The 26,941-nt window shown below is 40.5% G+C and overlaps 1 protein-coding gene across 2 annotated transcripts in view; it reads right to left on the reverse strand.

The window, feature by feature from the left end:
* The window catches only part of NNT (nicotinamide nucleotide transhydrogenase), a 206,612-nt gene that overhangs the window by 9,722 nt on the left and 169,949 nt on the right, over positions 1-26,941 (reverse strand). For both annotated transcript variants that reach the window (XM_089682705.1, XM_089682706.1), the window contains exon 19: positions 25,538-25,619. In XM_089682705.1, the coding sequence (XP_089538831.1) occupies positions 25,538-25,619 (82 nt within the window). The remainder of the gene's footprint in view (positions 1-25,537; positions 25,620-26,941) is intronic.

Raw genomic sequence — 26,941 nt, forward strand, 5'->3', positions numbered from 1 at the left:
ATTACAAATCAAGACAAGAGGACTATGGGACAAAGCACTGGGCAAAGGATTCTCTCTTTGTACACATCTCAAGTCAATGAATGAAAATGTAACAAAGGATGTCTTATTCATCTGCTCAGCGATTGCCAAATATCATCTCAAGTCATTTCCAGCAGAAGCTATTAAATTAGAAATATCTCTGTTATGTAACCGTGTACAAAAGAAAGAAAATTAACCCGCGGTAAATATTAGTGACAATACAGCACAAAGCAGGATCTGTTTACTAAAAATCAGACATTTTATATGTGTGCATAGCTTAACAATAGAATGCTTTGGGGTTCAACTGACCTAAAATAGAGGTCAAAGGTGCAAGCTGACTGACCTTTAGGACATCATAAGCAGCGTTTTATAAACATGAATGCTCAGCTTGACCAAATGTTCCTCTTCATGCTATGCAGAGGGGAATGGGAAGAGTAGGAACTGTACAGGTGTCACCATATTAGGTGAAAAGAAAAGTGATCAAACAGGTTTTCTCAACTGTCTAAAACTACATCTTTATCCAAAATTATGTTTCACACAAAATAATAAATGTAAAGAAATGTCAATGTGCTCTATGGATTTAGGCAAATCTATGGATTTGTGCGAATTTCAATGACGGATATATTTGAAAGCTGAACACTAGGAAAATTTCAGTAACTCTTGCAGAAGTTAATCCCTTATTTCTTTTGTCTAGGAGAACATTAAAAAGCAGTTACTTAAAGCGGAACTCCACGCAAAAGGGGAAGTTCCGCTTTAATCCTTTATCCCCCGCTCCCCATTAAGGATTGGCACCTTTGGGGAGCAGGAGGAGAAGCAGGTACCTGAATTTGAGAGGTACCCGCTCCCACTTCCGCTGCGATCGCCTAGGCGATCGGAAGCAGAAGTTGTTGTCCCCCGTCCCTCCCGTAGTCTTCTCGGACACGTAACAGGTCCCAGAAGACTACGGGCCATTCACAAAGTGCAGCACTTCTCGCGCATGCTCAGTGGGCAACCAGCTGTGAAGCCACAAGCTGTCACAGCCGGGTGCCCACACTGAAGATGCCAGCGCCAGGGAGAGAAGACGGCCGGTAAAACCAGCGGTGGTGAGGATTTAAAAGTCAGCAACTACAGTTTTTGTAGCTGCTGACATTTATTTTTTTAGGTGGAACTCCATTTTAACTTATCCCTCACTCTCCATACAACCAGCTGTTTCTTGCTTTCTTCAACACTCTAGGTTGTGAACGAGCCCCTGGCATCCTTAAAGTGGAGCTCCACCCAAAAGGGGAAGTTCCGCTTTAAGGACTGCTCCCCCGCTCCCCATTAAAGATTGGCACCTTTGGGGGGGCGTGGTACCCGAATTTGACAGGTACCCACTCCCACTTCTGGTCCGATCACCTAGGCGATCAGAAGCAGAAGGAATTCTCCCTCCCTGTAGTCTTTTGGGACACGTGACAGGTCCCAGAAGACTACAGGACTATTCATGAAGAGCAGCGCTACTCACGCATGCGCAGTGGGTACCCGGCTGTGAAGCCACAAGCTGCACAGCCAGGTGCCCATAATGAAGATGTCGGTCTCCTGGAATACAGGACGACTGGTGAAACAGGCTGCAGGGGACACAATGCGGGACAGAAGGGACAGGTAAGTGACTGTTTTTTAAAGGTCAGCAGCTACAGTTTTTTCCGCTTTAATTACAATGCAGGTTTGCTGGCCCAGCACGGCATGTGATGACATCAGAGTGCCTGTGACCGAGGAGCAGTGAAGGGAAGAGGTTTCAGGGGAATCGATCAAGTATCTGGGACAAAGCCTCCGGGAACAACGGACAATAACTAAAAGTGCTCTTTAATGTTACCTAGACAAATTGAACATTTAATCTTTGCAGTGCAGATTTATTGTTCAGACTGAGTCAACATTAATGTATTACCCAACACACAACTAAAGTATCTTCACAGTACATACAGCCAAATAGCCCGACACAGCTGTATGCAGTTTGGAATAAATGGCTCTAGCCTTATTCCAGAATATTGTCACTCTAGAAACAAATTACAGCGTTTTAACTCGATGGTACTTGGACCTTGCCAAAATCTCCAAATATGTCCCAAGATATTTAGTGACCTGTTACCGCAGCTACAGAGCGATAGGGACAAATTGGCAATGCCCTGTGGCTGGGCAGTACTGGACGGAAATGTTCTGTATCCTATCTACGCTGTTCTCGACTGCAGTCTCTCCCAATCGGTTGATAGCCATTCTCAACACCCATTCCCCGAATCTATCCTAGCATCCTTACTCTATCCCATGCTTAAAAAATAAATAAGCAAAATTTAAATATAAATCACATTTTAAATAAAAAAAAACATGTATAATTAAATTATTAAATTGAAAAAAGTGTGGGCAAATCTTTCTACAAAAGAGATAAAATAAAATGGTATTTACATTTACAACCTGAAAAACAAATCTGCCTTCGACCAAAGTTTTTTCCTAAACAAAAGTTAGGAATTCAAATAGCTGAAAATAAGTATTTAGAAATGTAATTTTCATGATCCAAGTGGATGAAAAAAGGTGAAAAAATGCTAATTAAAGAAATGTGTAAACAATGTTTATGAATCACAAGAGTGTTATAAGGAAGTAATTGTTTAAATATGCTCATAACCAACAACACTGACACATTACGATGACATGACACAAGGCCTCACACTGCTAACCACTACATGAGGTCTATTCGAAGTCAGTCCAGACTACATTGGCCAATGACAATGGAGTGTGGAAAGATACAACTTTGTTGTAACGTGTCCATAAAAACTAATTATCACCAGATTTGAGTCTTCAACACTTTCTGTTACAGGATTCCCATGGAAATGCTGGAGACCTATGAACATACTACATCAAGATGTCGTAATCATATGATATACAAAGTGGAACATTCCAGCACAATACCCTTTCACTGTGTTGTTTCCCAAGGTATGGTTTGTTAAATCTGGATGCTACATGGCAGGGCTCAAGTAGTTGAAACACCTAGAACATGACATTATAACTTCAATAGCGATATGGAAGCTGCCATTGTGTGCTTTTTTTTTTTTTTTTTTTAAGGGACAGGCTACATTTGCCGTCATTTTGACAGTGTGAAATCTGAACTCCTGTCTTGTTTCAGGTGAGTTATGGACTAAGTAGTAGACCCAGTCACTGACAGGTACCAAATTATTCTATGAAAGGGCTTACATTTAATACAGTTTCTTCGCTTCACTGCCTCCCTGATCCATTGAAAGGTGTGGGTGAGCACAGCCTATCCATCTCCTCAGACTGAAAACTATGCCATCGTTAACTGGTTTATCCTGTCATGTCGCCAGTTATTCACCAACGCTATTAACTAAATAATAAGATATATAGAATAGCCATTAGATGAAGAATCTACAGATCAACAATTTACAATCCCGACCATATAAAACCATGAGTGTGAAACAAAATAAAAATTGGGGGTGACAAGTTCATATTTGCAATAAAAAATATCCCAAGTGCCAAATAAGGCTCTTTACAAACAACAAATGTGCAATGTTCCACCAATAAAAACACCAATAATACAGCATGTGCTAAAAAGTCCAACCAGAACCTGCCATGAGCTCTAGGGTCAAAATACCATTCCCCATTCAAATTCTTCACGGTGTATATGCCGTTCCAAGAAAGATAAAATTACCCAATAGAAGGATGGAAATCCCAATATGGAGTAAAATCATTAGTGGGTATATAAACTATCACTAGTTTAAAGGCAAATGGCAACAATCACAACTAAACCATATGCTCTGCACTTTGTGAGAGAGGACTGAGGGATTGTGAACAATATGTGTCTTTCAGTACACACACTAGTTTCTCATTAAAGACATATTTGGTACACATATCATAAAATACCCTGCTTTGTGTATGATTACAAGGCAAATTACAAGAAAAAAGTTTCATTGGGGGCAGATGACCACCCAGTATCTAGCAAAACCCGCTTCTGCTTTTTACAGAGCACTGCAATGCAGTCACTTAAGTCCTCATGAAAATATTCCAACATAAGGGACATACGAAAAAAAAAAAAAAAGCACTGTGAATGTAGCCTTACTTAGCAGCGGTCCCCCTTTAGGGTGTATGCATATAAACATATTACATAATCCCTGGTAATATAAAAGAACACATACGGAGATAAAGAGCTAGAGAGAGATCACACAAATAGCGATGTAGATAGACGCGTTACTGGCAATGTGTGAGGTTGGTACGGCTTGGCGTCTGGTTTTCCCTTTCTGAAATCTGGATCTCATTAAGACTTTGTACTTTTTGTAATGAACTCTGAAAAAGGCAGTTGTGGATGACATAAATCATTTGGCATATGTTGTGATCATGGCTAATGCTCAGAGGCTCGTCTGCCTTGTGCCTCATTCAGACAGGGACCAAAAGCTGGAGAAGGATGTGCTTGAAGTGTTTGGAGAAATGTCATTTTTCATACAGATCTCATGGATGACTATATGATGGCACGTACTCTAAGCATATGCAGAATAATCTTAAGCAGGAAGGAAGCGGAGAAATGAAAGAAAGCACAAAAATGTCATCCACAGAAAATTTGGGGAGGCAGGAGGATGAGGGGAAGAAAAGGACTGTCGGATAAAGCAGGAAGGATACGAATCCTGAAAACCAGTTGCCCTCCAGCTGTTGTCAATCTGTATGTTCCATCTTTACAGGAACATGTATTACAATGGCAGTAACAATCAATCCCTGGCCACCCAACATGGATCATGGGTCTCTGGCCCAACCTGTACCGCAGCAACCAAATTGTGATCCGCTGTGGGTATTCGACAACATAAACTTAGCATGGCAAACAATACAAGTAGTGGTACAAAAGCATTTTTCTCCTGAGCAGTGTCAAACTTGAGGAAATATTTGTTGGCCTCGACTATTAGGCCCCGTTCAGATCTGAGTGTTTTGTAGCTTATAGCTCGAAGCTCAAAAACATTGAACAAGTGAAAACCTATTGTTTATGTAATAAAGCCATCCTGTCACTGGTGGCAAAATTCCTGTCACTCCAAAAAGTATTGAGCAATTTTGTCCCCATAGAATTCAATTGAACTGCTTGAAAAGCGTGGCATGAGCTTTCTTGGAGCATTTTTTCAAGCATTTTGTTGCGTGTTTTCTGTTCAAACAGCAGCACTACACACCATCTACTTGAAAACTGCATGACAAAAGCTGCATAAACATGCAATTCTGCTTCAACAACCCCCCAAACGCTTTAAAAAAAAAAAAAAAAAAACACCTAAAAATGTGATGCTTAGGTGTGATAGTAGCCTTAGGGGAAGTCAATAGAAAGACTGTTTATCAGCAGATAACTGTATTTTTGGCTGATAACAGTATTCTTAACGCTATTCTAAAAAGGGTGGTAGTGGAATGGTCTTTAATAAGTAATAGAATCCATTGTAATTCAACCTTTCATTCTTTAACTATCATTTGACAGTGAAGGTCAGACTGATTTCAGTGAGATATTTGGAAAATTTCCTTCCTCAGAGAGTTTAACAATATCAAGACTGGGGCCTGTATGCCACAGAACAAAACAGCAGACTTGCACTATATTTCCAAAAGTATTGGGACACCCCTTCAAATCACTGGATTCAGGTGTTCCAATCACCCCCATGGCCACAAGTGTATAAAATCAAGCAAAGAATGGGTCGCTCTCAGAAGCTTAGTGAATTCAAGCATGTTACCGTGATAGGTTGCCACCTGTGTAATATATCCATCCGTTACATTTCCTTCCTACTAAATATTCCATGGTCAACTGTTAGTGGTATAAGAAAGTGAAAGCAGATGGGAACAACAGCAACTGACAGAGTGGGGTCAGCACATGCAGAAGCCCACAGTGTGCAGAAGTTGTCAACTGTCTGCAGAGTCAATAGCTAAAGACCTCCAAACTTCAGGTGGCCTTCAGATTGGCACAACAACAGTGCATAGAAAGCTTCATAGAATGGCTTTCCGAATAGCTGCATCCAAGCCTTACATCAATAAGTGCAATGCAAAGCATTGGATTCAGTGGTGCAAAGCACGCCACCACTGGACTCTAGAGCAGTGGAGAAGTGTTTTCTGGAGTGGTGAAGCAATCCGATGGACATGTCTGAGTTTGGCAGCTAACAGGAGAACAGTACTTGCCTGACTGCATTGTGCCAAGTGTAAAGTTTGGTGGTGGGAGGATTATGGTGTGGGGTTGTTCTTCAGGGGTTGGGCTTGACCCCTTAGTTCCAGTGAAGGGAACTCTTAAGGCATTGGCATACAAAGACATTTTGGACAATTTCATGCTCCTAACTTTGTGGGAGCAGTTTGGAGATGACCCCTACCCATTCCAACATGAGTGCGCACCAGTGCACAAAACAAGGTCCATACAGACACGAATGAGTGAGTCTGAGCTGGAGGAACTTGACTGGCCTTTGAGTCTTGACTTCAACCAGATAGAACACCTTTGGGATGAATTAAAGTGGAGAATGCGAGCCAGGCCTTCTCGTTCGACATCAGTGCCTGACCTCAAAATGCACTCTGGAAGAATGGTCAAACAGTCCCATAGACACACTCCTAAACCATGTGAACAGCCTTCCCAGAAGAGTTGAAGCTATTATAGCTGCAAAGGGTGGGCCAACTCAATATTGAACCCTACAGACTGGGATACCATTAAGGTTCATGTGTGTGTAAAGGCTGGCGTCCCAATACTTTTGGCAATATAGTGTATGTTTAAAGCGGAACTTCACTCTTTCAATCAACATTGACTATTTTTAACCCCTTCCTGAGTTTCTAAATACCAGGAGGCAGAGGCAGGTATTCCGATCATATGACTACTGTGATTTGCAGATCACAAGTATGCATTAGGAACTTTCTGGTACCCACCAGTAACTGTGCTTGGAGTGCTCAAGATGAATGCTCTCAGCACAGGAAGAGGTTTACATAAGGCCACTTATATGCGACCTCTCTGTGGTAAAGCCCACCCGCTGAGATGCCACATATATGCATACCTCCTGCAGGAAGTAGTTAATCCTTATGCGGCTACATGCTGATATTTACATAGTAAATAAATAGGAAAGTATTTCATATTTACTTGTTGTAAACTTAGGGCGCCCTATGGTAACATTCCATTTTCTTCAACTTGTAAAAACATTTTTTACAATGTACATTTCTTCAGCAACTTCCTGATTTCTAGGCCTAGGCAAGATGTCATACATCCCAGGAGTCTTCAGGAGGGGAGGATTTGTTTTATCAGCTAAGCACATCCTCTTGCCTGCATGCCTGATCTGAAAGATGGATTCCTTAAAGTAATATGACCTTACTCAAGATGGTAAGATATGCTATTGGATGTTTTTCAAAGTGCTTTTTCAGCAGAATAAAGCATAGAGACATAGACAGACAAGCGACTTTGCTTTGAATATTAAAAATGAATGAAATCATGTTTTTATGGTTTGTTGTGCTAAAATGCTGTGTAGGTCCACTTTAATAACAGTATGACTAATGCCATTTTTTTCTGTTTAGGATAACTGGCAAATACAAAAAAAGGCCTTATATAGCCTAGATGGCTACAGGCACCACTTGTGCCACTTTATCTTAGAAGTCTATATGTCAATGGTGGGAATGCATCATCCTTGTGCATTCCAGCTTATATATATGCTTGATGAGGGTGTTTGAACCAAACTGAACTCCACAGATTTTTGCAATCATCTCATCTTCATAATACACTGAATCTACCCTTGTCTAAAATATATGAAAGGTAAACAACAGTGATGAAGTGCACTATCATGTGATGCCTATATGTGCCAGTGTTAGTTTTTTGTGTTAGATCTCTATGGACCTCTGGAGCACCATGCAATCTAGGCTCGTACATGGGGCCTCAACCGCTGCAGTTTTTCACTACTGCCAGGTTTAGGTGAGAAATACTCAACAACAAAAGATCATCAAGAAACTAGAAAAGTCAAAAAGTTAAAAAGGGGCAATTTCTCCACAAAAGGTTTTTTTCTCCCCAATGGTAAATAAAATAAAATTTTACACCTTCACTTTATTGAAAGATGAAATTCTCTGTACTGCCTAAACAGTTTCAGCTTCGCTAAATAATACTCCTCTCCATGAAAAGTTAATGTCTTGGAAAACGTTCTTCTGTTAAATAAGAGGATAGTTTTTGGGCTCCCTGGTCCTGCGCCTTGTCTGCTTTTAATATTCCAGTGATTTCCTGAAAGTTAAGCCCTGGATTTTGCAGTGAAATCCTCTGTGCTAGGAACATAACAAGTTTATGTAACTAAAACCTTCCTAGATTTGCAAACACACCGCAGATCTTTGGTGTCAGCTTTCTGAAGTTCAGATGATTAAATAATACACGATTCTAAGAGATTTCCAAATAACACTGCATTTCTACTGCATACATTGTGCCAATCCTCCAACTGATGCTAATAAATAGCACTTGTGGTTTAACCCTTACTGCAGATGCTTTCCGAAAACCTCCAGTAATGGATTTCAGAAAGATTTAAGTCTAAATTCTGAAACAGCTGTGAAATTCTAATATACTAGTGACAAGCCAAGAAACACAATTTGAAAAAGGAATTCTAAAGACATGACTCTGGACACCTTCACATTTTAGTCACATGTATCTTGCTTTTACAAAAAATGTTGGGGTCTTAAAGTGGTTGTAAACCTAAGAGAGGGAATATGAGCAAAGCATATCCCTCAATTAAGAGCACTAGGTATCATTTCTCTCTGCTGCTTCTTTTCTCTGCAATCAGCATGAATCACTTTTGACAATTTCTTTCTGAAACCACGAGAAATAAGGTGACAGAGGAGGGAGCTCCATCAGACTGACAGAATCAGCTCTGTTCCTGCGAGCTGTGGAGGGGGGTGTGTCTCTTCCCTTCAACCAGCTCTTAGAGCTCTCTTCACTGAGCTCTGCAGAGTGTAACTTCAGCTCTCCGCCCCCTTTTTGTGAACTCTCAGACAAGCATTATAAATTCTGGATTTTGAATGAATGTAGAAAGAAGAAGACTGCAGATAAACACTTAAAACTTATGTAGGAGGATTTGTTTAATCTCTGTGTATCACCGGAGTCCAGTAACTTCACTGGGAATATGTATAGGTTTACAACCACTTTAATAAAAGATGGATTTCTAAATCTGACTATATACTTCAGATCACGAGGTGACCTTCAAATACCATTCCTACGCTATATAACTGAGATGTTTAATTATCAGGTTCACTTTAAAAATGATATCCCCCCAGTTCCTCTCCCTATTCTAAGCTACAACTCACCTCCCACCCAGCTGCCTACTTACCTTTTCCAGAGGCATCAGCTTCCTCTGTTTACAGTCGGGATGCAGAAATCCAGCCTGGTACTGCTCATGCGTACGCAGTTGCTTCCCAAAGACTTGAATCATACACACCCATACTACTGGAGTAAGGCTCTATTCAAATCTATAGAAAATTACTGTGAAGACAGCAATGGAGGGGGGAGGAATTAGCTTAAAATAATTTGGATGCTAGGAAATCTTTATTTTAACTCAGATACATTCCTTAAACAATCAGGTTATAAGAATGCATGCTAAACAAAATTAAAAAAAAGGTCATCAACAGAAATTAAAAAAAAACTTGGACAAAAACACTTAAAGGAGAAGTATCACCAAAGCTTTTTTTGGCCTGACTCCTCCTTTGGATCACAGGAGTGCACTTAGCCCACAGCGAGCTGACGTCACAGAGCCAGTACAGGCTTTGGTAAGATCCCTATCGTATAGTCGGGATCCACCCAGATGCCTGCACCAGCAGCTGTCTCAGCCACTCAGCGAGCCACTGAGAGCCTGAGACAGCCGCTCCTGCCACCTCCACAGCTTGGCATTCCATTTTGCGCTGGAGGGACAGAGCAAAGAGCCGGTGACTGACAGTCACCGGCTCTCTGCTCACTGAAGGATGAAAACTGAGCAATAAGTGGTCTTTGACCGCTCAGTTCTCAGTCTTAGAAGCAGAGAGCAGCATCCACCTAGGTGAGTATAATTTTTTTTTTTAACCCATACTTCTCTTTTTAATAGAAAAACCTAATCAGACTCTAATCTTTGGATAGCTGAAGTTATATGTAAATCACAGCTTTTCCTATAAAATATGAGCCTGGACAGAACCATTGCCCAATAAAGTTTCGTGCATGTTGGGACATGTTTGGTCCATTTACAGAACCTGTCCCATTTACAGCAAAAAGATCTCCGTATACATTCAAGTGTCCAGAGAAGTTAATTAAAGAAGTTGGAAGAAGAAGCTGAGTTCTGGGTCATAATGACTAAAGAGGCTTATCATTTATATGAAAGAAGGGATCAGATTAATCACTAATGAGAGCAACTATCTTTAAATTACCCCATGTCTGCTTCAGTGTTCTGACATGGTTTTCAAAAAAAAGATTATGACTGCTAAATAATTATTTTCATTGTACACACAATTTGAAGAAAGTTTTACATATTTTCTTAAACTATATGGTGCAACATATTCTGAAGTACTTTGGTGCATTTATATCAGACCTGCATAAGGTCTCTACTATTTAGTACCCATAAAACATACAACATAATTATGATGCACAGTAATTTTTCAAATTAAATGTCCTCAGCAAGATTGTCGATCAAGGGATATGATTACCTCTCCATACACAGGGGCACTTGACAGGGATGCCCACTATCCCCTATTTTATTTGCCCAGGATTGGAGCCCCTGGCCATAAAAATTAGGAATATCCTGGATGTTTTAGGCATCCCGTGTGGTGACAGATCATCCGCAAATAGGACACACTAATGTTCTCTATTAATGCTCTTGACATCCCTGGCCACGTCGATACCTAACTTGTATAGTGACCTATCGTGTTTTTCAGCAATCTCTGGCCTTAGGGTCAACCAAAATAAATCCCTTGCCCTCAACTTAACTTTTGATGACTCCACAGTTCTTTCTTTACAACAAAATTTCTTGTTTAAATGGCAAGCAGACAAGCTTCTTCATCTAGGAATTAATCTAACCTCTTCGGTGGACACCCTGTATCAACGAAACTATCCTCCCCTATATAAAAAATTGCAGGACGATCTTTAAAAGTGGGCCATTCATGCCCCATCATGGTTCGGTAGGATGTACTCAGTAAAAATGAATACTTTACCTAAAATCCTGTACCTGTTTCGTACCTTGCCGATAATGTTAAACATGTCAGACTTGCGTATTTTCCAACAGAAGGTGTTAAAATTCATATGGGGAAATAAGAGTTCCAAGGTTGATCAGACGTACGCTTTTTGCTTCGGGATTGAAGGGAGGACTGGGGGCCCCAGACCTATCTAAATATTTTTATGCTGATTTCATCCTCTTCTAGCAGTTCCCACCAGTGCTGTAGGTTTTTCCCCTTCAATGCCTTCTGTAGCAAGCCAGGTACTAAGGAGGCACCTGCGGGAGTGCGATCCCATCAGGTGTGTGTCCACAGACAGGCGCAGTGGCAGAAAGCAACACAATCGCTCCCTCTTCACAGAAGTTGGACTGACAGTAGCCCTATGACTCCGCTGCTCTCTTTGGAAACCAGAAGTAAGGGGAGGAATGCTGGAGCTGGCAGTGGTAAAATGGAGCCAGGGTGTAGCATAGGTAGTGGTGTTTTTTACCTTAATACAAAGAGTGCATTAAAGGAAAAAAATCTGTACTACTTTAAAGAGGAGCTCCAGTCCCCCACCCGCAAAAAATAAAGAGTCAGCAGCTACAAATACTATATAAGGGCACTTACCTCTTCAGGGATCTAGAGCTGTCATTACCTGAGCAGATTCTTCAATTGGCTTGGGGTTCACAGGGATCCCAGCATCCTAACGGATGCCTTACAGCCTCATAACCAGTGTCCCAGTGCACATGTGTGAGCGATCAAACCACAATTAGAAGCGGGTACCTGTCAAATCCAGCCCTCCCAAAATGTGCCAATTGCTATAGAAGGGGGAGGGGTTAAAACAAGCAGAACATCCCCTTTTGGGTGAAATCCTGCTTTAAGCATACTGATAAGCTCATCACTCTGCTCTCTCCTCCTAATAGCATGTTACTTGATAACATATAAGCAGTGCAGCACAACTAACTGGCTGGTTGTGCTGCTTCTTCCTCTCACAGTCTAAGCTTTGCTGTACATATGATTCCAAAAAGTTGACACCAGGTTACATTCAGGTACTTCAACTGCTCAAATTTCTAAATAAATACATTTACTGATGTATTATTGATCACAGATCTGCATTATTGTGAGTTGTATCTATCTGCCTGCTTTTCAGCTTTAAAGTGGTTCCAAAGGCTGAAGGCTTTTTACCTTCGAGTGGCTGTAAACCTCTGACATGAAATATCAACCAAGCATATCCTTCTATAGTGTGTACTTGTCTCAATTAAGAGAACTGAGTGTCATTTTTGTCTGCTGCTTCATTCTTCGGCTATCTGCACGGGTCACTTCTAACAAGCTTTTCTGACCGCAAGAGAAACATGGTGACAGTGGAGAGAGCTCCAGCAGATTGACAGCCACAGCTCTGTTCCTGTGTGTTGTGTGAAGAGGGCTGTGTCCCTTCCCACCAATCAGCTCTCAGAGCTCCCCAGAGTGTAATCTCAGCTCTCTTCCCCCTTTTTCTGAGCTATCAGACAAGCTTTATAAATTCAGCACTTTTAGACCACTCACTTAAGTTGGTATATGTAAGGGTTTATAACTATTTTAATGCATTCATTACGGTAAAAACCTACTTATACTTACCTGAGCCCGATGTTGATCAGCTCTCTCCCTCACAGGCTCAAAGACAGAAGCTGGAGCTATTGGCAGCCAGTGAAGGGGGTGGGGCTGAGCCATACTCTGTGTGTCAATGGCCACACACACAGTGTGGCCTGGGAATGAGCTTGCACGAGTGCTCCTATAGCAAGTGGCATGCTATGGGGGCTCCTGGCAGAGAGCCAGGCGTGCTGGTGGGGGACCCGAGAAGAGGAGAATCAGGGCTGCTCTGTACAAAACCATTGCCTAGAGCATGTAAGTATGACATGTTTGGTACCTAAAAAAAAATCATTTTAATCTTCCACAGACTTAATGGAAAGGCCACACAGAAGCTTTATTGGAATTAGAAGGTGCAGCCCATACCAGTGGGGTCTGTAAATATCAAAAAGTAAAAACTGCACTGTCGGATAGCGTAGCATGTTATGGCTATCGCCAAATGCAAGAGTTAGTGTTTGCGTGTCGGAATCCATCATAAGTCACAGAGCCAACGTCCTATTGACAGATGAGAACTGTTTCTTGGCTAAGCAGGGGCATGACTAATTGATGACAGCCGTATGTCTGTGTTGGCCTGTTTCCATGAAGGGTGGGTGTGTGCAAGTGTGTGTCACTGAGTCTGGAAACCGAACAAGACATGGTCCTGAGGCAGTGCAGATCTACTGAAACTTTTTTCTTTTTTTTTTTTTTATAAAGAGGGGGGCAAGGAGCAGCTGCAGTCAATGAACACCGTGAGAGCACCACAACATGATGAAAGAGCCAGATTAAACAAGAGGTTCCTGTTGCGGTTACATAGTAATTGTATGAAATAAATCTGTATTTACAGTTTGCGGTAAACAGACAGGGCATTTAGAAGTCATTTACAATGATTAGGTAGAGTTTAGACACATCTAGCTGCCGGAGTGACATAGGAAATCTTTGATCAGGTTACCACTCTGCACAGATCAAAGGGTACCAAAGACCTTGTTTTCATTCAATGTTTCATTGACTTTTCATTGCCACTTAGGGCCGGGTCTGCTCAAGTGTCAAATCAGTAGAGGGGTACAAGCTGCACTTATTAGCTTAACAAATAAGCCTAGTTATCTCTCCAAAACAAATACACATTATTTAGCGATGCAAACAAATTATATTATTACTATGGAAACAATAAAAGTGGATAGGAGAACCTTCAGGAGCTGCCCATTCTCACCTGCAACAAGCTTAACTAGGACCTAGAATGGCCATTACCACGACTAAGGCAATGAACTCAAGATAGAGCTTGAAAGACCCTAATCAGCCTTCACTTAGCATCAGTCAAGCCAAAAACTGTTTTTTTTTTAAACTGTGGATATAGTTATGATGGGTTTAGACCAGTGGTTCCTAGCCTTTGCTCAAAGTCCCCAGTAGATTGTCCCATATGTCTCCATAACCCCTTTATCGAACTGTCCAAATCACCAACATCACCAGTCACATTTGGTACTAATAGGACTGCTAAATACTTTATGTCCCTAGTTCAGTTTTACTTTACATCTGGACAGCTAGAAGCAAAACAGCTGGAAAAGAAATCACAGATTTTATTTTTTTCGTTCATAAAAAAGCAAATCACAAATACAAAGGCTGGCGAGGGCTAGTAAGATCTGTGCAGTTTTTGAGCAATTAAAACATGGAAACAAGGTACAGTCACTGACAACATTATATATGTGATCTGAGACATCAATGCAATTTTTTTTCTTCTACTTTTGCATGCACTCCCTTGTAACCAAAAGAAAAGGCAGAATCAAGGAAGTGATCTAACACCAAACATGCCAATATATCAACTAGCAATACTGGGAAGATGGCTTTGTTAGTTGACCTAATATCTGATTGCCCAGACTCAATTCACAATGACAATGATAATTAATATTCTAATCGAACATTGTTTTATAAGTATTCCCACAACTTCATTGCTTGGTTTACATACAACTAATTAAGAATCCTTGGGTTAAGGCCTAAATTTTTATTTTTGACCCCGTTGAGGATATCCAGTTCTGGTGATTAGTATCACCAGGGAAAGGAAATGTGAGAAAAGCTCTCAAATGTGGAGAAAGAACACAATTAAACCTTTTTCAGCTGAGTGTGCCAAAGACTAGTGTCACCAAGACGGGAAGTAAATACTCCATGCAAAAGTGATCCAGATGGTAGTAAAATTCTGGAACTCAATATAACTCCACTACACTAGCCATATGTAACAAACAATTAATTTATTAGCTATAAAGATCATTGTTTTCCATCAACAATGTAAGCCAATAGGAGTTGTAAATAGCCACTACTACATAATTCAAAACAATAAAGACAAACACTCTTTATAGCTTAATGCAGTGGTCTACAAACTGCGACCTTTTGCTTGCCTTTATCCAGCCCTTGGGGCACTATTCCTCCCACTGACCCCAACGATAAGGCACCATTCCTTTCACTGACACAAACAGTCGGTCAAACATTTCTCCCACTGACAACAATGGGGCACTATTTCTCCCACCGACATCAATAATTGGGCACTAATTCCCTTACACACAAACACCAACAATGGAACACCATTCCTCCCTCTGACACCACTGGCAGAAACGATGGATCACTATTCCTCCAACTAAAACTAATGGTGGGGTACTATTCCTCCTCCTATTGACCACAGCACCTATGTTATATTACTCCCACTGAATAGAGCCTGAATCATTGTTTATTCCCCACTGACACTGAGGCACTATTACCCCCACAGGTCACAGCCCAGCCCCCTAATGTCCGAAGGACAGTAAACTGACCCTTTGTTTAGAAAATTTGGAGACCACTGACATAGTGAAATGAGAAATTTAGGGCTATGTGTTAACACTTAACACACATTGAGGGTCCCACTGAGAGCAAGAGAAGCACATAAAACACATCAAAATGTGTTGCAGTGCATATTAAACTTTATACAATGGGAACACTTTGGTGTAAACCCAGCAAGAGTAACAAGGGCAGACATTTACTTCCCCTTCTGATAGCGCTAGTTGCATGGTTGCTATGCTGGCTCTATGATTCCATTATTCTAAATTAGTGACCTGGAACAAATAAGCAGATCAAGGAGTATGACTATTCTTTGACCTTCCTTGTATACTCTGGGTCAGCAATGCAGGATAAAACTGAACTGGGTCAAAAACAGTCACGCTACTAGTGTTTTCAGAAGGAGATCAGCAATAGCAGATCCATAATTATCTCATGACTAGTTAACATTTAATAAGCACTCTCACCTTGGCTATTCAGGTCAAAACAACAGCATATGAGTAAAGGGGATCCACCTCAACCCACCAAGAACATGTTCACAAGGGATGTATGCATCTGTGTCTTATGTTAGGGCTGTGTATAACCACACAGGGATGCTCAGGTGTACCATGCATCTCTGTGAAGGCAGTTCCATAACTGTCAATTGGGACACAGCCCCTGCTCCCTTTGTGACATCTGATTGCACAGCCCCAAATGCTCCCAGAGTGCGTTTGGGGGCCGTGCATTAGCACCGGCATGGATCTCAAGTTGGGAGCAGCAGCTGTGTCCCAATTAACAGCTATTGGACTGCCTGCATAGACACCTGTGAAAACCTGTAGTGGGTAAAAAATGGCCCCCACACGGTGCATGGATGTATAAACCTAGTGTGAATGATGCCTTAGTAGGTCAGGACACAACCTTTACTCAGATGGTGGCCTAATACTCACCTTTTCAGTGCTGTCACTTTCCTCCTTTCTCTGCCACAGCTGGCATAAAAATAACCAATTTTGGCAGTTGTTAGAGGTTAGGGGGAGTGGTGACATCCACTCCTCCATCATACGACAATGCTGGCTGAGGCAGCAGTACGATCATTAAGGGAACACTAGCAAGATAGATTATAAGTGTATATGTCCTTTACAAAGATACAGCCACTTTACCCTGAATGGTCAAAGTTGGTGTCTTGATAAATATATCATAAAGGCTTAAAAAACTGTTTTATCATTCACAACTTACTAAAAGCATCTAGTCTTTCAAGGCCAGGCCAGCTGAAAAATCTAGAGTAGAATGTCTGGTCTATTGCTGTATCTGAATACATTAATGATGTATTGAATGTGAAAGAACTTGGAGAAATACAGAGCATTCGGGTACTGCATTATATATTTGAATGAGCAGTGGATAACCCTGAAAAGAAACAATACCTTTGCAATAAATATATAATGTGTTGCGCTCCCAGTGACAATATCTTTGATGTATATATCTAATTAACCTTGCTATGCAAAATGATTTTCAGGTATTAAAAAATATGCAAAATCAAACTATGTGAGTGATTTAAAAAAATATAAACCACTATAGTGTATATAAATTAGATAATAATAACCGCAAAACCAATGAATAGTGCATAGTGAACTAAAATATATAACTGAAAATAATACACATCATGAATAGTGAAATACTCAAAAAAAATTATATATATACTGCCAAATAATTGTGATATAAATGTCCTTTAAATACAGTGACTTTGTGCTTGAATAAATCTTGATTGGTAAAGATGTATGCTCACCTCCTTGTTAGCCTGCAATTAGGCTATTCACACTTGTGGTTCACCTCCTATGGAACCTGCTTAGATGGAATTCCTCTTTTGTGAATGGTAAGAACGTGGATATGCGTTATCCTCAGATTGCCCATGTGCGTTTTTCCATATGTGGGAACAAATTGCCAGACATGGTGTTTTATCCTTATAAAAAGGTTTCTCCTTTATTGCTTGCCAACAGGTACACTCACATATGTGATATGCGGTCTAGGATGAATTGCTCAGCTCTAATGATCCGCCAGCCGTCCTGCCATGCACCCGCCGTCTGTCCGATACTCCAGCTCTCTCCGAGTGACACCGCAGCCCCACCCCTACGCGTTACGCCACTGGTCACGTGGCTTCATCAGGGGGTTGTGAACCACAAGTGTGTATAGCCTAATTGCAGGCTAACAAGGAGGTGAGCATACATCTTTACCAATTGAGGATTCAAAGAAAGTCACAGATTCACAAAAAGTCACCAAATCAAGATTTATTCAAGCACAAAGTCACTGTATTTAAAGGACATTTATATCACAATTATTTGGCAGTATATATATAATTTTTTTTGAGTATTTCACTATTCATGATGTGTATTATTTTCAGTTATATATTTTAGTTCACTATGCACTATTCATTGGTTTTGCGGTTATTATTATCTAATTTATATACACTATAGTGGTTTATATTTTTTTAAATCACTCACATAGTTTGATTTTGCATATTTTTTAATACCTGAAAATCATTTTGCATAGCAAGGTTAATTAGATATATACATCAAAGATATTGTCACTGGGAGCGCAACACATTATATATTTATGACTTTTTGGACACCCAGGTAGTGTTGTGTTGAGTGTTTGCGATCCTATATATATTTTGGACGGTCAGTGTCCATTCCCTTGGTTTTGAGAGGTTAATATTTGGTGGATACAGACTGGCTCGCAAGTTACACAGACAAATACCTTTGCAATAGCTAACACGTGACATTGACCATCACTTGGGAATAAATGGATCAAGATATACATATTTGGTTGTACTGTGAACTGGTTCAAAAATAGTCCAAAATAAGCCAGGGTTGAGCTTTATAAAAATCTGTTAACACCGATCCATACCTTTAGGATTTCTTTAGGGTGGTGCAGCTGAAGCTTCCTCTGTTTATAAGTTTTATCTGCAACATGCTCAACACGCTTGTGAAACTCAATACCAGGTATTGTAGTCTAATGACACAGTGTTGAGTTTTACAAGCCCATCAGTAAGTTAAAGCAGACTTTCAGTCAAATGTAAAGTTTTATGTAATACAACAGTTTGATGGGGAAAATAAGGGAAGAAAAAAAAAACACAGGTTCAAAATACTCAAATACCCAAGATACCACAGCATTAAGGCCCTAATGTGACAGTCTGCTTGACCAATAAGGAAGGCTTGAGGGGCAGTAGAGTCAAGTGGAACATTTCCAGAGAAGTTAATTTCACTGTGAAAAGGGATAGGAAATATATTCACATGGGACACGGAGTAAAAAAAAAAAACAGAGAAGACAAAGTCAATAAATCATAGTCCAAGTATTGGACATGCATTGGCTCATGCTATGACAGCCAAGTGGTAGTGCTGTCATACATCAGTGGCCAGGGGTAGTAGTTGGGAGGAAATGAGTCTCAAGCTTCTGAATTTTGACAAAAAGTCAAAATCTGCATATTAATAACAGATCAACAGGCTTTAGTAGTAGCCAAAATAATGAGTAGCACAAAAAAAAAAGGATCATCATCATAACAGTCAAGGGAGAAAAGCTAGGTGGTTTGTTGGGTGGACTTTAAAATTACCCTGCGTCACAACTAAACTTAAAGAAAGTATAGGAATTATCATGAGCTTTAGCTCATCATATACCCAAATGCCCTGTAAGCTGTCTTCCCAGATGGCAGCTGAACAGCTGCACACGCAGGTTGTCAAGCTACGCTGTAGTTAAAATGGAACAATGGGAACAATTAATTGCATAAGGTACAGAAAAGATTTTTATTTCATTAGTAATGCAAGGGCAAGCAGGCAGTGAAGGAAGACAAGGACCTGAGATGACTGCAGGCAATGATTCTATGAGGAACAGAAATTTCTACAATCATAACAGTGCTGGGTATTTGCTGACTTGCAGAAAGCTGTCACAAACCCTTGCCAAATAAATGATGAACAAAATGCCTACGCTAAGGTCGCCATCAGAAGGACTTACACATCAAAATTATCATTAAGTTCAAATTTCTACAAAGCATTACACACAAGGGAGATCCAGCGGGGGAGATCTAAACCCTAATATTAAAAGGGTAATAAACCCACAGTAATATAGTGCACTGTTTAATAAAATCTGCTTAGATAGTAGATAATATAATGTTATCTTTGCTTCAAAATTCTTACTTTTTGCTGATTTTCCTCTTTTCAGTGTCCACCTACTCAGTGTTTCTTCAAAGATCTGGTCAGGAGCACACTATGAGCACATCAGAACTCTAATCTTCAAGACCACACGTCCTGTCATGCTTGAAGCATGCGCAGTACAGACCATGTCTGGTACTGCACATGCATCAGCTGGAACACAGCACTAGAAATATAGTGACCCTAATGCAGGCTATAGACGGGTCGTTTTTGTCCGTATGAAAAATCGGTCGATAATCACGCCGTTAGTAGGGCCACCCGTCAGCCGTTTTTTGCGGATCTCCTCATTTATTTTTATCGGTCATGCTGGAAAATCCGTGAAAAACGGACGTTTTTCGTGGACATGGGTGGCAGCATCGGCAACAATGCCGACCAATTTTTTGTTTATGGGCCGCAAATTCGGCCGATAAACGGCCCGTCTATGGCCTGCCTTACTGCGCATGTGTAGGCGAAAAACAGTGCTGTCTCTACTGTACATGTGTCCCTCGAGCAAGGCACCCAATGCTTTGTGTATACACAGGCCCAGCCGCGAGTGCACACCTCAAAGTGGCTCCAGGAAGACCCTGCAAGACAAAGGAGCCACCCTGTAGGTGGAAGCTCTACACAACACACTTTCATAAAGGTTTTAACAACACCTTATAACTAAACAAAGCGTTCTTTGATTGGACAAGGTGGCTCCAGTGATGTCACACTTCCAGGGGATCATACAGGTATGGTATATGCATAGTTTTGTTGGTTCAAGCTGGACCAATGTAACTATGTACAACATATCCATACCTGGAATTATCCTTTAAGATAGCTCTCCTACCACTGACATTTACAAGAAGTTCTTCATACAGGCTTGTGCAGTCATTCTTCCTCACAGAATACTATGTAAGCAGTCTCAAGTGTCTAAAAGAGGCCATCTTTAATGAAGCATCAAATAACATAGCAAGGAAAACGTTGATTTGTATCAGGCATGCTAGCCTAGGATATATGTACATCCAACCCATTCCACCAGGCCTCCAAATGTTTCCTTTCACCAACAGTCAGCATGAGATAAGCAGATGGTCAAGGATGGACCTCTAAGGATTTGAATAGGAAGTGAGAGTGAAGTGGGATTAACTGCCAGGAAACATGAAAATGTGTGGCACAGTATTACTGACAGGGCTATCTACAGAAAACCAAGCACAGCACATTGTCTGTGTGAGGGCTGCAGAAGGCAGGAATGTCTGTCAAACAGATCTTAAAAGTTATATGACATGCAAGGTAAACCATTTCAAATTTTCACAACTCTCAAACAGAATAGGAGTAACGTATGAGTAACGATGCTGCATCTGTCCCTGGCCGGCACTAAGATTCAGAACTGAGCTATCAAAAACCGCTGATGGCTCAGTTCTCAGTGCTTCGTGAGCAGGGAGCTGCCGACAATAAAAAGGCTGGGGTCATGTGCTCTTTAGAAAGCGTTCCAGTGATTTTCTTTCGTTTTATTTTAGCACATTTTTCAGAGAATAATCAGGATATCATGAATGTTCTCAGTCCAAGAAAGCAGGGTTTTAGTCACAGAGAGGTTTGTACCAATGATGTGGAATACATTGTACAACTAGAATCAAGATGACTTCATTGGCTACATGCCTGCTATAGATCGGTGTCTTACTAGGCAGTAGTCAGATAAGTATGACCACCATGAAGCATATACACTAAAAACAAGGCAGTACTTGCAGATCCCGTATACACTCACCGGCCACTTTATTCGGTACACCTGTTCAATTGCTTGGATGCTAATCAGCCAATCACATGGCAGCAACTCAATGCCTTTAGGCATCTAGATGTGGTAAAGATGACTTGCTGAAGTAAAAAAAGAGCATCAGAATGGAGAAGAAAGTGGATTTAAGTGACTTTGAACGTGGCATGCTTGTTGGTGCCAGACGGGCTGATCTAAGTATTTAAAAAATTGCTGATCTACTGGGATTTTCACACACAACCATCTCAGAGAATGGTCCGAAAATATCTAGTGAGCAGCAGTTGTGTGGATGAAAATGCCTTGCTAATGTCAGAGGAGAATGGGCATTCGATATCAGCTGCGATATTCAGATGGTAGTTTCAGAATTTAGTGTAATCGTGAATCCACCCTGCCTTCTATCGACGGTTCAGGCAGGTGGTGGTGTAATGGTGTGGGGGATATTTTATTGGCACTAGCAAGGTGTATATTGAACATCTAAAGGCCAATATTTAATTTTGTTTTTATTAATAGGAAATAATAAAGGATGCATCCATTCGTCTGTGTGTTTAGTCTATGCTGGTCTGCCTAATTACAGTGCCTTGAAAAAGTACTCATACCCCTGGAAATTTTCCACATTTTCTCATGTTACAACCAAAAACGTAAATGTATTTTATTGGGATTTTATGTGATAGACCAACACAAAGTGGAACATAATTGTGAAGTGGAAGGAAAATGATAAATGTTTTCAAATTTTTTTTACAAATATCTGAAAAGTGTGGCGTGCATTTGTATTCAGCCCCCTTTACTCTGATACCCCTAACTAAAATCTAGTGGAACTCATTGCCTTCAGACGTCACCTAATTAGTAGAGTCCACCTGTGTGTAATTTAATCTCAGTATAAATACAGCTGTTCTGTGAAGCCCTCAGAGGTTTGTTAGAGAACATTACTGAGCAAACAGCATCATGAAGGCTAAGGAACACACCACACAGGTCAGGGATAAAGTTGTGCAGAATTTGCAGAGTTAGGTTATAAAAAAAAAATTCCAAGCTTTGAACATCTCACGGAGCACTGTTCAATCCATCATCTGAAAATAGAAAGAGTATGGAACAACTGCAAACCTACCAAGACATGGCTGTCCACCTAAACAGATAGGCCAGGCAAGGACAATATTAATCAGAGAAGGAGCCAAGAGGCCCATGGTAACTCTGGAGGGGCTGCAGAGATCCATAGCTCAGGTGGGAGAATCTGTCCACAGGACAACTATTAGTCGTGCACTCCACAAAAATGGCCTTTATGGAAGTGTGGTAAGAAGAAAGCCATTGTTGAAATAATGCCAAAAGAAGTCCCGTTTGCAGTTTGCAAGAAGCCATGTGGGGAACACAGCAAACATGTGGAAGAAGGTGCTCTGGTCAGATGAGACCAAAATTGAACTTTTTGGCTTAAAAGCAAAATGCTATGTGTGGCAAAAAACTAACACTGCACAACACCCTGAACTCACCATGCCCACCGTGAAACATGGTGATAGTAGCTTTTCTTCAGCAGGGAAACTGGTTAGAGTTGATGGGAAGATGGATGGAACCAATACAGGGCAATCATAGAAGAAAACCTTGTAGAATCTGCAAAACAACTGAGACTGGGTCGGAGGTTAACCTTCCAGCAGGACAACGACTGTAAACATACAGCCAGAGCTACAATTGTAAGTTTAGATCAAAGCATATTCATGTGTTAGAATGGCCCAGTCAAAGTCCAGACGTAAATCCAATTGAGAATCTGTGGCAAGACTTGACAATTGCTGTTCACAGATGCTCTCCATCCAATCTGACAGAGCTTGTGCTATTTTGCAAAGAAGAATGGGCAAAAATGTCCCTCTCTAGATGTGTAAAGCTGGTAGAGACATCCCCAAAAAGACTTGCAGCTGCAATTGCAGCGAAACGTGGTTCTACAAAGTACTGACTCAGGGATGTGAATACAAATACAAGCAGCACTTTTCAGATGTTTATTTATGAAATAAAACCAAATTGAAAACCATTTATAATTTTCCTTCCACTTCACAATTATGTGCCACTTTGGTCTATGACATAAAATCCCAATAAAATATATTTACTTTTTTGGTTGTAACATGAAAAATTGTGGAAACGTTCAAGGGGAATGAATACTTTTCAAGGCACTGCAAGTCCAGCTCTGCACTTGCTGACTACTCCCATAAACTGATGATCTACACCAAATATGACAACCTGGTTTGTTTGGTTTTTTTTTTCCTGTTCAATTTTGGTGGTGGCACATTCTCTTTGTGGCCCTCAGCTGTTCCCCAATTCAAAAATAGCAGCAATTTTGCAGCTGAATGCTTCAAAAAGCTTTTCAAGGTCCTGTTCTCTGGGATAAAACATTGTAAGTCGCAGTTGTTGGAATAATGTTGCATACCAAAGTTCTAGAATCTTTTTTCAGCAAATAAAAGGTCTGGAATTAAAACAGTGCAAATACAAGAGAATGTATTCACTGCTTCCAAAGATTGGTCAGCTACAAGTAAGCAATTTACACGAATAAATAGAATATATGCTGGGGAAGGTGGATCAAAACTAAGGACAAGGACTAGCAACTGCAAAATTATGACAATCAAATTAAAATGCAAACCTTTAAAAAAAAAAAAAAAGAATAATTTGTGCGCAGATAAATATAAAGCATGCCAATAGGTCACACTAAATTATAAACATGTTAAAGGCTAGTTGTATTGTATAGTCTTCATCAGTTATTGTTCTCTAGCAAAGACACACTATTGATCTCCACTCTCTAACCACTTGCCCTCCAGAAGATTTACCCCTCTTCATGACCAGGCCATTTTTTGCGATATGGCACTGCTTTATTTTAAGTGACAATTGCGCAGTCATGCAATGCTGTACAAAAATTTAATTTGTCATTTTTTTCCCCCACAAATAGTTTTCATTTGGTCGCATTTGATCACCACTGGTTTTTTTTATTTTTTGCGATAAGAAAAAAAAAACAAAAAAACCCAATATTTTTTACTTTCTGATGTAAAACATCCAATAAAAATGTAAAAAAAAAATCTAATTTTGTCATAAATTTAGGCCACAAAAAAAATCCCAAAAAGCGTATACGGACTGGTTTGCGCACAAGTTATAGTGTCTACAAACTATGGTATATATATATTGGAGTTTTTTAAAATACTAGTAATGGCGGCTATCAGCAACTTATAGCTGGACTTTGATATTGTGGTGAAAAGTCTGACACTAACTGACACTTTGTGCCTGGAAACCTTCGTCATAGAAAGATTTTTCAGTACACCTGAACCATCCTAGGATATTCATGAATGATTGTGTTCACCGTTCCCACAGAAAGATTTGTCTTTTGTGCAATTGCGCAACATGGTATGCATCGATTATCAAGGATTAGGCATTCTACGAGCCGCATGTTCACAGGAATGATTGCTGTGGGCTGGGAACCACCGCAGCCGGGATCATCACTGACGGACGTACGGCCATCTCTACTGCTACTGAGCAGCTCATCACTGTACTGTGCTTGAAGTCTTCTGTAGAAATCAATGGGTTTTACGCCTTCTTTCACAAGAGACTCCATCACCACATGCTGTTCCATGCACGCACTAACACTGTTGTCTGCCATCTTGATTAACGGTCTCTGGACTGGCCTGTGACATGTGTGCCACCTATCAGTAAAAGGACACACTTCCCACTTACTACTGTGTGTAGTAACACTACGCTAGCATTCCTTTTTTATACCTGGAAAATTAAAAGCCCCGGTTTGACTTGAACGCGCTCCCCCATATAATGATTCATATTTGAAAAGGTGGACTTGGCCTTTAAACACATTTACGGTGACAAAGCAGCCAAACTGTGCCTTTACTTGTGTGTTCTGTTTCATGAACAAGATTGGTATATTAGTCTTTAAAAAGCTACTCAATAAGTTCCAGACTGAATGTTGTACAAGGACAGTGTCAGATGTTACCCTGCACTTTATTGGTGCTCCAGGGTACAAAAAGGGTGTTGGGGAGCATACACTGAAAGAACCAGATGCTTCTATAGTGTTTTTTTCTTATAGTATTTAAACTTTGAAGTCTACAAGGAGATAAGACCAAGAAAGTACACCTCTCAGTCCTGGAACTGTACTCACCTGACATGTTTACCCTGCTCTTTCAGCTGTTTCACTAGATCAGCAATGGGGTACTGAGCTTTAGCAGCACACAGTCCATAACCTGAAAAAAATCCAAAGAAACATAAGGTTAAAAGAACAGCCTGGTCAAACTTGAAAGTACATCTTTCAAATGAATGCAAAAAGACACATCTTATCTGACTATTCCATTTATTATACTTTCTAGCCAGCCCTATGCTGAAACCTCTATACTACCAGTAAATTGGTATTTTGAGAATACCATGTCCTGAGCCTTGTGGATGTGCACACCAAGAATTCCATGTCCCTGCAGTTGCATGGCACAGCAGCATTACAGATTTGCCTATAAGTTCTATAAGCAATTTACTAAATTCGGTTGCATATGCATTATATTAAAGAGAAACTACCTACAAGCAAACCCCCCCCCCCCCCCTTTACCTGTTATACACCGTATTCCAAATTATTATGCAAATTATATTTTTCTCATTTACCTAAATAATTGATGTAAATAACAGTCAGCATAATTCTCATGTTATCAACTAACAAGAGTACAATTCACATTTTATTGAACAAACCTCCTAATGATAACAGGATTTTTTTTAAACATAAAAAACTTACAATGCACGGTTCCAAATTATTACGCACAGTAAGTTTCAAAACACTTTATAGGTTGTAAAGAACTAAAAATTGTCATTTGTTGTCTTTGCAGCATATTTACTGAAATTAAAAGCTATTTCAATCAAACTTTTAACATTTTAACTTTTTAAACATTTTTACAGGTCAGGTTATATTGTAACATAGGACCCCTTATTTGATAGCAGCTTCACAAGTCTTGTATCCATTGAACTTGTGAGTTTTTGGACAGTTTCTGCTTGAATTTGTTTGCAAGATGTCAGAATAGCCTCCCAGAGCTGCTGTTTGGATGTAAACTTCCTCATACCCTCACAGATCTTTTGCTTGAGGATGCTCCAAAGGTTCTCAATAGGATTGAGGTCAGGGGATGATGGAGGCCACACCATGACTTTCTCTCCTTTTATCCCCATAGCAGCCATTGATGCAGAGGTATTCTTTGCAGCATGAGATGGTGCATTGTCATGCATGAAGATGATTTTATTACGAAAAGCATAGTTCTTCCTTCTGTACCAGGGAAGAAAGTGGTCAGTCATAAACTCCACATACTTTGCAGAGGTCATCTTTACACCTTCGGGGGCTCTAAAGGGGTCGACCCGTTCTGTTCCCATGATTCTGGACCAAAACATGACTCCACCACCGCCTTGCTGACGTCGCAGCCTTGTTGGAACAGGGTGGCCGTCCACCAACCATCCACTACTCTATCCATCTGGACCATCCAGGGTTGCACGGCACTCATCAGTGAACAGGACTGTTTGAAAATTAGTCTTCATGTAT

The sequence above is a fragment of the Staurois parvus genome, unplaced genomic scaffold (genome assembly GCF_062004578.1).
Source record: "Staurois parvus isolate SC_StPar_1 unplaced genomic scaffold, SC_StPar_1.0 ptg000294l, whole genome shotgun sequence".
Classification (NCBI taxonomy): domain Eukaryota; kingdom Metazoa; phylum Chordata; class Amphibia; order Anura; family Ranidae; genus Staurois; species Staurois parvus.